The 15,861-nt window shown below is 38.7% G+C and overlaps 1 protein-coding gene across 1 annotated transcript in view; it reads left to right on the top strand.

Annotated features, from left to right (window-relative positions):
* GART (phosphoribosylglycinamide formyltransferase, phosphoribosylglycinamide synthetase, phosphoribosylaminoimidazole synthetase) overlaps positions 1-15,079 on the top strand; it is a 28,015-nt gene extending 12,936 nt beyond the window's left edge. Inside the window, exons 11-22 of the mRNA XM_045540575.1 lie at positions 1,212-1,443; positions 3,726-3,820; positions 4,570-4,679; positions 5,064-5,262; positions 6,580-6,831; positions 7,048-7,200; positions 10,616-10,822; positions 11,754-11,891; positions 13,102-13,232; positions 13,511-13,652; positions 14,509-14,624; positions 14,721-15,079. Coding sequence (XP_045396531.1) covers positions 1,212-1,443; positions 3,726-3,820; positions 4,570-4,679; positions 5,064-5,262; positions 6,580-6,831; positions 7,048-7,200; positions 10,616-10,822; positions 11,754-11,891; positions 13,102-13,232; positions 13,511-13,652; positions 14,509-14,624; positions 14,721-14,912 — 1,967 coding nt within the window. The 3' untranslated portion in view covers positions 14,913-15,079. The remainder of the gene's footprint in view (positions 1-1,211; positions 1,444-3,725; positions 3,821-4,569; positions 4,680-5,063; positions 5,263-6,579; positions 6,832-7,047; positions 7,201-10,615; positions 10,823-11,753; positions 11,892-13,101; positions 13,233-13,510; positions 13,653-14,508; positions 14,625-14,720) is intronic.
* The last annotated feature ends 782 nt before the right edge of the window (positions 15,080-15,861 follow it).

Here is a 15,861-nt window from a genome sequence, read left to right as displayed (position 1 = left end):
GCTGGATTGCTTGAGCCCAGGAGTTTGAGGTTGCTGTGAGCTAGGCTGATGCCACAGCACTCTAGCCTGGGCAACAGAGTGAGACTCTGTCTCAAAAAAAAAAAAAAGAAAAGAAAAGTTCCAGTGCCATAAGTCTAAAGGAAGACCTCTATGACCCCTACGAGGCTATAGTTTAGCCTCTCCCAATACCCCAATAATATGTTTGATTGATTGCTTTTGAAAATGAACAGAGATGGAATAGAACCAAAATCCCTTGTATTGGTGAAATTTTCCTAAGATTGAAGTGACAAGTATAATAATCATTTCTACCAGAGCAATATTGGGTATTACCAATACCAGCAGATGTAGTGGCCATTCAGAGCCACTGAATGGTTTTGTGTTGTAAAAACACTGAAGACATATATTAACAAACTACCAAATAGACAGCTAGAAAGAGAAATGGAGATGGAAAAAGAAAAAGACAAACTGGAGAATACTTTTTTTTTAAATTAAAAGGAGGGGTTATCTTGGTATAAACTGCTGCAGTCATTTTAGAATTGACAAAATATAGTCTAATAAGGTTTAAGTGTAAAGTTATATCTGAGAGCTTAAAACTAATTCAAAAGAAAATGAAGCCAGGGATTTGGGGCTGACCCCATAAGTTAATTTAAATCAAATTTGTCTTGAAATTTTACAGTCGTTATATTAGGGAAAACAAAACTTAAGGATGTTTTGCATTGCAGGGATCTTATTGTTTGTTTTTAAAAGAAAGCAAGCAGTTTTACTTGAATGACTATAGTAAAAAGAAATTCCTTTACTCTTAAGTAAAATATAGGTGTGATCAAATTCAGGATTTATTGATTGGTGTTTATTTATCTGTTTTTAACTTTTAACTTGTTATGAGGAAGAAATAACTTTGTACTTTTAAGTCTCAAACTTTTCGGGCCTTATCTGCTTTTTTCCTCTCTCATTGAAACAGTTGTTTTTATAATGAAATTTATGATATCATGTGATTTTAGGAATACATTTGTCAGCCTAAAACAGAACGGATGATTCTTAGGAAAAAGGGTCTATTAGCTATTATATTTCATTAATTCCTGCCTGATAGAACTCTTGTGTTTAACTGAGATAAAGATTTAAAATTTTTCTAAAAACTTGTGGAAATCATAAATTATTTCAGTGAGAAATACTGTCATTAATTCAAATCATATGTCAAGTATGCTCTCTTACAGGGTTTCCTGAGGCTCAAGCTTTAGGACTGGAGGTGTTCCATGCAGGCACTGTGCTCAAAGATGGCAAAATATTTACTAATGGGGGTAGAGTCCTTACAGTAACAGCCATCCAGGAGAATCTCGTATCAGCCCTTGAAGAAGCCAAGAAAGGACTAGCTGTTATAAAGTTTGAGGGAGCAATTTATAGGAAGGACATCGGCTTTCGTGCCATAGCTTTCCTTCAGCAGCCCAGGTAAAATTTCATACTGAAGTAGGTAGAGCACAGCTTCATAACTGGCCTAAACGATTATGTAGAAAATGTCATTAACCCTACGCTAAGTCATTCTATGTTCTTTTCTGTCTGTGGGATTGATCTGATCTTGGTTTGGATTTCGTTTGAATCAAAACTGGTTAGAGCAATATTCAACTTAAGTGGAAGAAACTTCACAATAGCTTCTTGTGTTTGAAAAGTTTATCAAAATACAGAGATATTAAGGATTTTTGTTTCTTGAGTTATCACAGGTAAAAATTGTTATATTTGAATTATAATTTGTGGTTTTGTCAAAGAACTCAAGATGAGAATATTGGTCAGCTAACTTTGTAACTTGATTTAGTTATACTGTAAATTTTGGCAGTCTCATTTTATTACTATATTTGTATCTATTACTGGAATGTATTTTTTGACCTCTTATTGATTCATTTGTTGCCATGTACAACTATTCTCTTGTAAGATCAATAAACTTCTAGTTGCAGGTGTGGGTGTTTTGATTTCTCTAAGAATATATTACATTTACTGTTCATAAAGTTCACCTATGGGTGATAAATGTATTTTAGGACAAGATGAGAAATTTTTAGCAACTTAATTAAAGCTGTCCTGTTCCTCAGAGGCAAATTTTTAAAGTTTAAACACTAGAATGTTTTAAGAATCAAAAACATTAAAATGTTATGCTAAAAATTTATTTTTCATTTAAAAATGACTAGATTCCTTTGAAATGACCAATTTCAAGAGACTGCAATCTGAATTCTGATCTGAGTTCTTTAAGTTAAAGATGAAGGAAATGAGATGCCATAATGTTGATTGCTACCTGAGAAAATATTTTTGAACTGGTAGGACTTTGACAATCTGAGAGTGACCATGGATTGCTGACTCTATCAGTTAACTGCCAATGCTCTCAACTCTAATTGTGACCTGGCTTGTTTTAATAAAACTTCACATATTTATTTATGTATCGCTGCATCCCAGTAGGCCACAATTTTCATTTTTGCAAGGCAAGACTACTGAATCAACAGTGTCATTCTCAAGCTTGTTCTCTAAATGTACAGCTCCAAATTGTTGGCCCTATATAGAAGGAAATAATGCACTGAATATCATTACCTAGGTCTGCTCTTTTCATAGTGTTTGATGTTGTTTCTTACTGTCCTCGGTTATAAAGGATAGTGATACAGTTATATATCATTGCAGTAAGAACTCAGTTTGAGGCCTGGCGTGGTAGCTCACACCTGTAATCACAGTGCTTTGGGAGGCCAAGGTGGGAGGATTGCTTGAGGTCAGGAGTTTTTGAGACCAGCGTAAGCAACTTAGTGAGACCCATCACTACAAAAAAAAAATTAACCCGGCATGCTGGTGTGCACCTGTAGTCCCAGCTACTCCAGGGCCTGAGGCAAGAGGATCACTGGAGCCCAGGAGGTCAAGGCTGCAGTAAGCTATGACCACACCACTGCACTTCAGCCTGGGCAACAGAGCAAGATCTTGTCTCAAAAAAAAAAAAAAAAGTCTGATTATTTAGGGATATTTGCATACAGGTTTTATAACACTAATTTTCACATTTTTTACTTGGTTTTGGCACTCCTTTCCTGCCCACATTAAAATGGAACCAAGATAGATGGTGGCAAAATATCAGTATATTTAAAAGTAGGCCTGGGCAAGGTGGCTCACACCTGTAATCCTAACACTCAGGGAGGCTGAGGTGGGAGGATTGCTTGAGGTCAGGAATTCGAGACCCAGCATGAGCAAGAGCAAGACCCCGTATCTACTAAAAGTAGAAAAATGAGCTGGGTGTGACAGTGTTGCCTGTAATCCCAGATACTCAGAAGGCTGAGGCAGGAGAATCGCTTAAGCCCAGCAGTTTGAGGTTGCTGTGAGCAAGGCTGATGCCATGGCACTCCAGCCCAGGTGACACGGAGACTCTGTCTCCAAAAAAAAAAAAAAAAAAAAAATTAATGTATTTAGGAGCCTGTGAGAAGTACTTCTAGAAGAAATAAGTGATTAAGTTAGAGCAGTAGTTCTCAATGGAGATGATGGCAACCAAATCACCTGGGGAAGTTGTTTAAACACATTTCAATTCCCAGGGCCTGCCCTAGATCAGTTAAATCAGAATCTCCATGAATGCAGCCCAGGCATTGACTTTTTGAAAAATTTTAAGCACCTTAGGGGATGTAAAAACCACTTGGGATGTCTTCTGCTTTAAATAATATTTTAAGATTAAAATAATTTTCTTTGGCATTTTGATGATTTTTTTTTTTTTAATTCCTTAGGGGCCTGACTTACAAGGAATCTGGGGTAGACATTGCAGCTGGAAATATGCTGGTCAAGAAAATTCAACCTTTAGCAAAAGCTACCTCCAGAGCAGGTAAGTGATCCTGTATTTTGTTAATTCATTAACTTTGACATACATTGTGAATTAATCAGGCTTTATTGACAGGAGAATTTTCCGAATCAATGCCAGGTTACTGTAAGTCTTGCCCTACTTAAGCCAAACCCATAGCCTTTTGCTTTCTGCTTTCTTGTGTCTAATTTTTTTTTTTTTTTTTTTTTTTTTTTTTTTTGAGACAAAGTGTCACTTTGTTGCCCTGGCTAGAGTGAGTGCTGTGGCGTCAGCCTAGCTCACAGCAACCTCAAACTCCTGGGCTCAAGCAATCCTTCTGCCTCAGCCTCCCGAATAGCTGGGACTACAGGCATGCGCCACCATGCCCGGCTAATTTTTTCTATATATATATTAGTTGGCCAGCTAATTTGTTTCTATTTTTAGTAGAGATGGGGTCTTGCTCTTGCTCAGAGCTGGTCTCGAACTCCAGACCTCGAGCGATCCACCCGCCTCAGCCTCCCAGAGTGCTGGGATTACAGACGTGAGCCACCGCGCCCAGCCTCTTGTGTCTAATATGAAGGAAAGCATTTTTTATGTATGGTGTTAAGCTCAAAAGGATATGTATGCTTCCTTAATATTTACTTTCTTGATCAATTCTTTGAGTACATAGTGCAGTTTCCTGTTGTTAGGAAGGGCATCTCTTGTTTTAGCCACTCTTATGAAGAAGTGGTATGTATATTCATGTGTAAATAATCTATTTAAATGCAGCATGTAATTAATTTCCTTTCTAATAGGCTGTGAAGTTGATCTTGGCAGTTTTGCTGGTCTTTTTGATTTGAAAGCAGCCGGTTTCAAAGATCCTCTTCTGGCCTCTGGAACAGATGGTGTTGGAACTAAACTAAAGGTAATCAGACACGTTTGTAAATAAAGGCCTTTTGTGAAAAATAAGGAATTTACTGTATATCAAGTATATATTTCTCCTCTCTTGACATATATGAGCGAAAAAGAACCATACCAAATAACCATATAATATGGTCAAAATGTCTGCACATTTCTAACAACAAATTAACGTTTAGGTTATATTTGGATCCAAGGGTATTTTAGGGGATAAAAGAAAAAATGGGTGGTTTTAGACCGAGTAGCTTATCAGAATTTAATGTTCTTTTGTTTTAGGTGTTAAGAGCAGCTATCTGAAGTCAGTGATATTTGTTAGCCTCTCTTTATAAATTGACGAGGTAGAATTTGGAGCCTATTCCCTCATGTAGATGTTTGTATTATTCTTCTGTAGATTGCCCAGCTGTGCAATAAACATGATACCATTGGTCAAGATTTGGTTGCAATGTGTGTAAATGACATTCTGGCACAAGGAGCAGAGCCCCTCTTCTTCCTCGATTACTTTTCCTGTGGAAAACTTGACCTCAGTACGACTGAAGCCGTTGTTGCTGGAATTGCTAAAGCTTGTAGAAAAGCTGGATGTGCTCTCCTTGGTATGATCACCCATTGTAATCACGTGTCCCTTTTCTCACTGTGTTTTAGTTCTATGTATAAATGTAATCAGTGACAATATAGCTAGCAAAAGGGTCTGTATAGTAAGATGCAGCACATAAAATATAGATAAAAGCACGTGGATCAGGCAAAGTGGCTCATGCCTGTAATCCTAGCACTTTGGGAGGCTGAGGCAGGAGGATTGCTTAAAGTCAGGAGTTCAAGACCAACCTGAGCAAGAGCAAGACCCCCCCATCTCTACAAAAAATAGAAAAATTAGCTGGGACACAGGAGGATCATTCTGAGCCCAGGAATTTGAGGTTGCAGTGAGCTGTGACGATGCCACTGAATTCTAGCCAGAGTGAGACCCTGTCTCAAAAACAAACAAACAAAAACCTACATGAATTAAACTTGGTGCTCTCAAACCCCTGCTCAAGGATTTGTCCCTAGACCCATACTCCTACACTGTCAGGTAAGCCTTATCTTTCTCCCCAATCTTTGGTACCTTTTACGTCCCCATCTTTCCTCAGCAGACAGGCCTAGGGTTTATTTCTTCCTTACTGGCCCTATGGCAGAGGCAGATGGGTTCATGGCATTCCAAAGATTAACTTAAGCCAATTTTTACCACAGAAGGGACATAAAGAATAAAATGTACGCAGGTCTTATAGAAATATTGCTTAACTATATATGAAATTTTTGAGCAAAACATATTTGTAGATTGATAAAGAGACAACACTACCTCTTTTATGTTACCATTTCTGTGGACAAGTCTGTCCCAAAAAACAATCGCCTTTCAACCACCATTTAGAACACAGTTTCTAATCTGGAGTCCGTCTGCCTATACCTTCTATCTTTACATAATGTAATCATAAAATATACTATATTATACTTTTAGGCTAGGACATTTGGGCAGTCCCGATTAAATCGCTTCCATAAGCTTATACCATTACCTGGAAAATGGAGTGATTATAAAAATCAAATATATGTGAAAGCATTTCTGAAACTAAACTGCTATAGAAATGATGTCATATTCAACTGAGCATTCATCCTGTGAAAGTAGTGATGTTTGAAGGCTACATACATACTTGTAGGGCTATGAACTTATCTCACCCTTTGTGGAAATTAGTGCCATTTCCCCTGAAATCATCCTTGGTTGAAAGTTCTATTAGGCTGCTAATAGATAATACATTACATTTTATTGAATGTTTACAGTATAGCCGTGTGTGTAATTGTTCATGTTAAGAGTAGCTAGTGTCAGTATTTCCTAGGCAAATTTATAAATATTAAGTGATTTCTTTGCTCTTGTCTTATCCTACCAGGAGGTGAAACAGCAGAAATGCCTGACATGTATCCTCCTGGAGAGTATGACCTAGCTGGTTTTGCAGTCGGTGCCATGGAGCGGGATCAGAGACTCCCTCACCTGGAAAGAATCACTGAAGGGGATGTTGTTGTTGGAATAGCTTCATCTGGTCTTCACAGCAATGGATTTAGCCTTGTGAGGAAAATTGTGGCAAAATCTTCCCTCCAGTATTCCTCTCCAGCACCTGATGGTTGTGGTGATCAGACTTTAGGTAAACTCACTCACATTTTAACTGTCCTGCTTAAAAATGTGTGAGCAACCACTTATTGGTTTAGTCTCTCATTAAAGCTAGAATGGAATGAAATACATTATGCTATGGTTTTGCTGGTTGGATATTATTATAGAACTGGTATGTTTCAGAGTAGTCTTTTTATGTTTTTGTTTTATATTCATAGGCTAAGTTCTTGCTTTTCTCTCCAATATACAGGGGACTTACTTCTAACTCCAACCAAAATCTACAGCCATTCACTGTTACCTGTCCTACGTTCAGGACGTGTCAAAGCCTTTGCCCATATTACTGGTGGTGGATTGCTAGAAAACATCCCCAGAGTCCTCCCTCAGAAATTTGGGGTGGATTTAGGTAAGATCACTAAAAGGAACTTTTGTTCAGAAAATTGTTCAGGGAAAAAAATACATTGTGTGAGAAAACTCCATGGATAGTTGATATACAAATGATTATACATAGAAAATTCTTAATTATTGAGGGTTTTGGGGGGGGCAAATAGGTTGACCTTTTTCACCTCTTTTTGCTTCATTATCTACATTTGTAAGACTTAACATACTCTCATTTAATTGGCTTACATAAAGATGAAGTGCTACAAGCAGATCCTCCAAGGGGTTGGTATTTCAAGCTCTATCAAGATGGAACCCTACATTCCCAAAAAGGGAAATGCTGGCTATTAAGTAGTCCACACAGGAGATAAAAGGCATAAAGAAGGCCTGAAACAAGGCATAGAGAAGGGAGACAGGTTGGAGAATCATTTTATGCTTAGAAGGAAAGAGAAATCCCAGGTTTCTAGTTAAGCAGGTGAGTAGATGGTAACATCAGTAATACAGGAGGAAGAGTAGGTTTGGCTTAAGAAGTGGCAATATCTTTCTTATAAATCTTCAATGTGTTTATTGCACGGTGACTGAGCCGAAGTTGAGATCAGGCTGAAGATAAGTTGGGTGGTCATATGCACATAGTACTGGTTATAGCCCAGAGAATGGGGGGCGCCAAAAGCCTGTTCCTTGGAGGTAGAATGCTGAGGACAATTTTAGCAGGGAATAAACCACGTGAAAGTATCATCGTGAAACCCAGGCAGAATTTTAATGTGACACTGGTTACATGTCAGGTGCAACACAGAGAGCTAGGATAAGGACAAGAAGAGAGACCCACGTATTTCAGAGTTAAGTCAAAAAGCATCTTGCTGGACATAGATGCCACCCACCAGATTATTGTGGGGGGAGTGGGTGGCAGAGATGTATAGACAGTGGGCAGAGATTCCTGTTTCAAGAAACTTACCGGTAAAAGGAAGGGGTATAATTTTATGCATGTGGCAAAAGTGAGGGACAGGATTTTCCCTCCCTGTTTTTGTAGGATAAAGAGACAAAGAAAGTCAGAGGAACTGTTCCAGCTGTCATAGTTAACAGATATACATTGGTTTGAAGGGGGTAGAAACTGAGGAAATTCATGTAAAATAACTTTCCAGTGAAGGATTAAGGGCTTGATGAGATGAGCAGGCCTAGTGAGGGAGTTGAAGACAGGAGTAAATAATAAAGAAGCCAAGGTCAGAAGCAAGAATGAGACAGCAAGTGACACTGAAAACACAGGTGAAGTTGAAACTGGTTGTATAGTTTTTATCCCAAAGTAAGCATGTATAGCCTTGAAACAAGAACAGAAAAAAATAGATCGATGGGATCGAACCAGTTGGGCTGAACAGGTATTCAGTTATTCGTGAGGGAGATGCAGTTGTGGATAGAGGAGAGTAGATTCGATGAGCTGACCCTAGAGTCAGGATGTGAATCTGGGAGAGAATCCAGAGTCAGAAATAGGTTGTGTAGGAGTAAGGACATGGGCCGCGCAAGCTAGGAGAGTGCTCAAACGGGGTTTCAGCCTAGTCAGGGAAGCAGGCGGACAGGCTGGTCCGGGCTGAACGGGAATCCTTTCCAGATCTGTGGAATGAGCGTAGTAAGGAGTTGAAGGGTTCATAGGAGGGTCAAATTAGTGGTTGAGACGTTCCTTGGATAGAGTGAGCATAAACAAAAACTTTAAGAAATATCTCCTTCGTCATCCTCTTCAGATAGTTAAGAACAGTAGGCAGCTGATGAATGGGGGAAAGAGGCAGGACTGATTTGTACATTTGCCAATTTCTGTGCTGTGAATAATCCCACCATAGCCCATTTAAAAATGGCTGTTGAGCAGTCTATACATGCTGGCTCTATCACACCACTGGTTAATAATAACATAATGGTCACCTCATTAGGAAATTAAAAGTTGATACAGCCAGATTCCTGAAAGCCATTGTGTTTTGAGTTATAGGAATGTCTATATCCTAATAAAGACCCTTTGCGTAACCTCCTGCATCTAAGGTTTCTTCCAGGAATCGTACTTTGACAACAACAGATTTAAGTAAGGAATTTTCAACATTAAAATTAAACTTGTGTTATGCACAAAGTACTTGTTCATTTGTAGACACCAGGTTCTAAGCCTATCAGTCTTTCCTTCCCTAAATAAATACTTCGTAAAAGTTTTCACAAAAATGAGATCATACTTTGGTAGTCTGCTGTTTGTCCTGCCATTGAATACATCATCAGCATCTGCTTATCACAGTACCATCATTTTTGATGAAGAGTATTCCATTTTATGGATGTACCACTACTTGATTTTAAGTTGCTGCTGAGTTTTAACTATTGAGAACACAGTGAACAATTGTGATCTCTAAATCTTTTGAGCTTAATTTTTGAGAATGGACATTTCCTAGCTAGTAGAAACATAGTTAAATCTGATAGGGGAGAAGATTCTTTTGATGCTTTTGGTTTTTTGGAGACAGAGTCTCACTCTGTGACCTGGGCTAGAGTACAGTGTTGTCATCATAACTCACTGCAACATCAGACTCCTGGGCTTAAGTGATCCTCCTGCCTCAGCCTCCCAAGCAGCTGGAACTACAGGCATGCGCCACCATGCTCAGCTAATTTTTCTATTTTATAGAGACAAGGTCTCTCTATGTTCCCCAGGCTGGTCTCAAACTCCTGGCCTCAAGTGATCCTCCCACCTCAGCCTCCCAAATTGCTGGAATTACAGGTGTAAGCCACCACACCTGCCCTATCATAAGTAATTGAATTCAGAATAGTTTTTCTAAATCAGATCCCATAATTGTAGATCCCAAAGAACTATCCAAATTCTTTTATTATTGAAGAATTTTATGTGTATATATATATATAGGCCTTTACCTAGAAAATTTTATTAGAGATTTTTATTTTATTATTTGTGATAATAGAGGAAATATCCTTATAGCAAGCCTCAAAAGTCTAAATTTTAAAATAGAGAGCCAGGGTGGTTGATCTTAAACCTTTCGTGTAGCATAACTTCTTGAATGATGTGTGCGTTGCTTCTAAATCTGCATGTAAGTCATCTAGTTTTGCATTGTACTTAGGGTACATTTTGGTCATCACAAAGACTCAGCTAACATTCACAAAAGGATGGTATGCCAACCTTATTGGAATGTAGCTACTAGCACGTCTAATCCATTAGGGAATTTCTAAGGATCTAGTTAGTTAATGCAGCACAAATCATCACTGATTTGTGAACACTGGCCAAGCGTGTCAACAAAAAAGTGTTCTTAATGTCTAAGGTACAAATGGTTCCCAGAAAAAAAGAACTTTTGAAAGGCTAGTTTATAGCTTTAGCCTATGTAAGATAGCAGAGCTTGTAATTTCTGTATCTTTGCATATTTGCATGCTTTTATATTTGTGTGAGACAACAGGTTAATCCAACAACCCTTGCCTGTTTTCAGATGCCCAGACCTGGAGGATCCCCAAGGTCTTCTCATGGTTACAGCAGGGAGGACAACTCTCTGAAGAAGAGATGGCCAGAACATTTAACTGTGGGGTTGGGGCTGCCCTCGTGGTGTCCAAGGATCAGACAGAGCAGGTTCTGAGGGATATTCAGCAGCACAAAGAAGAAGCCTGGGTGATTGGCAGTGTGGTTGCTCGTCCTGAAGGTAATCGCTCCTTATTTGGTTTTAGGTATATAATCATATTAATAAATATAACTGAGCCCTGCCTCACAAGCTTTTTGGCCACCTTTTATTCCCGCCATTGCTATGGCAACTGTCTTTACACATCCACCCCAGTGACACCACATATCTCTTAATTTCTGCCTTAGGACTCTGACAGCTCTGTGTGGCGTTCACATATCCACAATTACACTCCCCAGAATCACCTCCCAAAGTAATCTCTCTGCACGCAAAACCTCATGGCTCTGCTTTGTGGTCCAGCTCAACTCAAGGAATAGTCAGTAAGGACCCTGACAAGTTCTGTGCATGAGTTGGCACTCTGCTAGAAGCGCTAGAACTTGGCAGAGTGGCAGAAAATCCACTCAAATTAGCTGACAGAAATGTCAGAGCTTGTTGACTTTGCCTGTATCTGCCTTTCTTTCCTCTATTGTGTAGGATTCATCTTCAGGCAGGTTCTCTAAATACCAGAAAGATAACATCCTTTAGCACACATTACAATAAGAAAGACCCTCTCTTTCTCAATGTCCCATATCAAGTCTTTGAATGGTTTTGCTGGGTCACATGCCTACCTTTGAGACCAGGAGGTCATGGCACTGTCATGGATTGTCTCACTAGGAAGATTAGGGAAGTGAGGGCAGAACACTGGCAGGCAGTAGTATATCCACAGTATGCTTCAACATAGCTGTGTCCTCTATAGCTCTTAGTCAAAGTATATGGTTATGTTATAGCCACACTCAGGGAGTTTTTATGAATAAGTAATGTTAAGTGATACAAACCTGTTATTCATTTTAATCCTTGCATATCTTATTTTCAGAATAAAATGTAGTATTCTCAAGTTTTCGTAAAATATTTTTTCCATTATTCCTGTTAATTCACAATTGTTCTTTACTTATTTATGGGTATGTTTGAAATGAAGGTTTCCCTCGTGTGAAAGTCAAGAATCTGATTGAGAGCATGCAAATAAATGGGTCAGTGTTGAAGAATGGCTCCCTGAAAAATCACTTTTCTGTCCAACAAAAAAAGGCAAGAGTGGCTGTCTTAATATCTGGAACAGGTAAGATGTGGCTTTCTCTTCACTGCAGAGCTGTAAGGATGCTCTTCCCTCTTCCCTACACTTTCAGATTGTAAGGATACTCACAGCAGAGGCTAACGGGGGAAAACCATTAAGGAGTGTTATCTTTTCAGCATCCTTACTCTTTCCACTCTTCTTGGGAATTTGAGACAGCTCCCAAAGGAAAAAATAGAGGATGTCAGAAAGGTGGTATAGAAGAAATTTCAACTTCTTTTGTGTCATAGCTTTGTTATTGATAAATCTTAAGACAGTTGAGGGATTTTTATTGTTAGCAGAGGTAAGAATAAGAAATTTATGTTTGATCTTTGTGGATAGAGGGGTAAAGTAGTAAGAGCATTATATTCTCTCAAATGGTTATAGCATGATTTTTTTTCTCTATTATAAGTAACATTGCTATAAACATTTTGGTAAATATATAATTTGTTCTTAAATGCGTATCTGATTATTTCTTTAGGATACATTCCCAGAAGTGTAATTGCTTTACAAATCAATTTTAAGTTTTCAATATATTTTAGGTCCAAGTTGATGGTAAAGCAAAGAAAGTATTGTAAGGGCCAATGTGGTTTATTATTATTATTTTTTTTTTTTCTGAGATAAGTTCTTACTCTGTCACCTGAGCTAGAGTGCAGTGGTGTCATCATAGCTCACTGCAACCTTAAACTCCTGGGCTCAAACAATCCTCCTGCCTAAGCCTCCCAAGTAGCTGGGACTACAAGCACACTCCACACACCTGGCTAATTTTTCTGTTTTTTGTAGAAATGGAGTCAGGCTGGTCTCAAACTTCTAACCTCAAACAATCCTCCCGCCTCGGCCTCCCAAAGTGCTAGGATTACAGGTGTGAGCCACTATGCCTGGCCCGTAGTGGTTTGTTTTTAAGAGTGTTGATTCTTCTTGCTTAATTAAACAATTTCTCATCAATCAGATTTAAAATCATGTTCCATGGTTTCTACTGCAATGCTAGATCATAAGATAGTATTTTACAGAAGAAATTATATGTCCTAAAACAAGTAATACCTGTGGTTTTCACCAGCTATTGATCCATTAACCCAACAGGAAGGGAATTTAAATGCCTCACTTGTCACCAGTCTTTTTCAAGACATGTATTCAGAAAGCCTGACTGTTCCCTATTCAAAATGGCACATATCTCTTTTTAAAAAGTGTAAGCTCATTTGTGTTTTTTTTCCCTTTTCAGGATCAAACCTCCAAGCCCTCATAGACAGTACTCGGGAACCAAATAGCTCTGCACACATTGTTGTTGTTATCTCCAACAAAGCTGCAGTGGCTGGGTTAGATAAAGCAGAAACAGCTGGTATTCCCACCAGAGTAAGTTACCTGGAAAAGTATCCTTCCTGCAGGCTATATTTAAACTCATAATCTGCCCTCACAGGCCCCGGGTCTGTGGGGCATTTGTTCTCTGGACTTCTGCATTTGGGGTGGGTGCTGAGCTTACCTCTCTACTTCATCCTGTCCCTTCCTGAATAATCTCTCTATACTAGGTTTGTCTTCACAAGGAAGTGAAGTATGGTCTATGTAAAGGTTGAGTTTTAAGTTATTTTTGGTAATTCATTGAAAAAGATTGTGCTTATCTTTTTCTATTACAGGTAATTAATCATAAATTATATAAAAATCGTATAGAATTTGACAATGCAGTTGACCAAGTCCTTGAAGAGTTCTCCACAGACATAGTCTGTCTTGCAGGATTCATGAGAATTCTATCTGGCCCCTTTGTCAAAAAATGGGATGGTAAGCAAAAATTGTTTGACATCACAAGGACAGTACTTCATCTTCTGAATACATACTCAGAAGACCTTTTCTTACTTGTTTAGAAGCAAGAGAAAGTGATTCCCTATATTCCAAAATGAGGAGTCCATCCTCTCTTTAGGAAGCATAGATCATTGCCAAAAGTTGGCAAGGAAGGCATTGTTGCCAGAAAACATATACTGTCTTGTGTTATTGCCTTTTTCCCCAAAGCTTTGACTGCAGCCTGTTTTCCTTTTTTGCATACACATTTGGGTACTAAATGCATTTTCCCTCCAAACAGTTTATGTTTTCTAGGTGAATATAGTTACTACTTGTGGTATAATATAAAATAGCAATGGCTTTGGTGACAAAAGGCACACAGAACTAACTAATCCATCATCTGGCTGGTGGACATGTCACTTTGTGGTTAGAAATCAAGGACATAGTGGCCGGACACAGTGGGTCACACCTGTAATCCCAGCACTTTAGGAGGCCTAGGAGAGAATAGACACTATGCAAGAACCTCTTGCCTCTTTCTACTAGTATGTGCCAGGAACAAACTAAAGTTTCTTCAAGAGCCTTACCATCCAGCTTTGACCCCTCACCCACTTCCCCATCACCGCAGGTGCCTGTTCAGAGCCCCCCAGTGGGCCTTCAGTTGGGCAAGGCAGGCACCTGCTGCTGCCAGGGCCTCCTTGAATGAGAACTTATTTCTCTTTACCTCATTTGGCAAAGAAAACACCTATTCCAGAAATCCAACTCCTGTTTGACTTCTGATCCTAGTCAGGAAAACATATATTTGTTTTACAGAATACACAGGATTTTTAATTTCTGACCATTGTGCTTTTTTAATTTTTAGGAAAAATGCTCAACATCCACCCATCCTTGCTCCCTTCTTTTAAGGGTTCAAATGCCCATGAGCAAGCCCTGGAAACTGGAGTCACAGTTACTGGGTGCACTGTACACTTTGTAGCTGTGAGTATGTCTTTTTCAATCAAAACAGTATTAGTGTTTAGATGTAAACTGCACTGGCTAGAAGGTGATGTTCAAAACTTTGGCTTCCTTTTCTAGGAAGACGTTGATGCTGGACAAATTATTTTGCAAGAAGCTGTTCCCGTGAAGAGGGGTGACACCGTTGCAACTCTGTCTGAAAGAGTAAAATTAGCAGAACATAAAATATTTCCTACAGCCCTCCAGCTGGTGGCCAGTGGAACTGTACAGCTTGGAGAAAACGGCAAGATCCGTTGGGTCAAAGAGGAATGAAGCTGCCTAACTCAGCATTGGAGCCACTTTTGAAAGAATTATTTGCTGTTTTCATGGTGGCTTTTTATCATGGACGCAGCCCAAAAGAAAAACTGTTTTTTTTAAAAAAAAAAAAAAAAGACCTCACCCTTACCTCTTTGGCCATTTTTTAATGAATAAAGGACTCATTAAAAACAAGACCAGTGCAGCATATCTAAAACATACAAGTATTCTTTCCCATGATCTTTCAGGTTTTACCTGTTTAGGACCTTCATGTTCATAAGCCAGCTAGTATTCAGAATTCCTTTCACTTTCAGCCAAACAAGATACCAAAACTCTTAGTCTTTTTGTCTTCTTTTTCTGACCAGTATGACCTCCATTTTTATGAGTTATATGTTTTCTCATCTTCGGTCATATATTATATTTTTAAAGCCATGGCTGATGGCTGTAATGGGGCAAGGAAGTATAAGGAAATGCCAAAGTATGTCACCTGGGTTCCTATTCACATTCTTACTACTCCCAGTGTGTAAAAGTAGCCCAACCTGTGTCTGATCAGGGTCAAGTGAATATCTCTTCCTTATATTGTATATCTATGCTGATTTGAATTGAGACTCCAATTATCCTGATCATAATTTGATGTCATAAAATTTCTGGGTAGCTCCCAGAGGGATGGTGTCCTTTATGCTTTGATGTATCATTCCTCTAATTATTGGCAGTTTCTGTAATACCTGGATTTTAGTTCACAGTTATCCTATAGTTTATAAACATAATTATTCTCTTATAAATCACTAGAGGATTAAAGGGAGAGTTTGGTGGCTTCTAGATTCAAGCATAAGACTTTAGGCACATTGCTCATCCTCTCTGTCTCTCAATTTCCTCATCAATTAAAGTAGGCAAATGCCTATCACAGTTTTGATAACTAAATTTAATACGAGAGAAGTGCTTAAAATATTGTTTGGTACAGAGTAGT

Source organism: Lemur catta, chromosome 1 (assembly GCF_020740605.2).
Source record: "Lemur catta isolate mLemCat1 chromosome 1, mLemCat1.pri, whole genome shotgun sequence".
Classification (NCBI taxonomy): domain Eukaryota; kingdom Metazoa; phylum Chordata; class Mammalia; order Primates; family Lemuridae; genus Lemur; species Lemur catta.
This window is presented reverse-complemented; position numbering and strand designations above follow the sequence as displayed.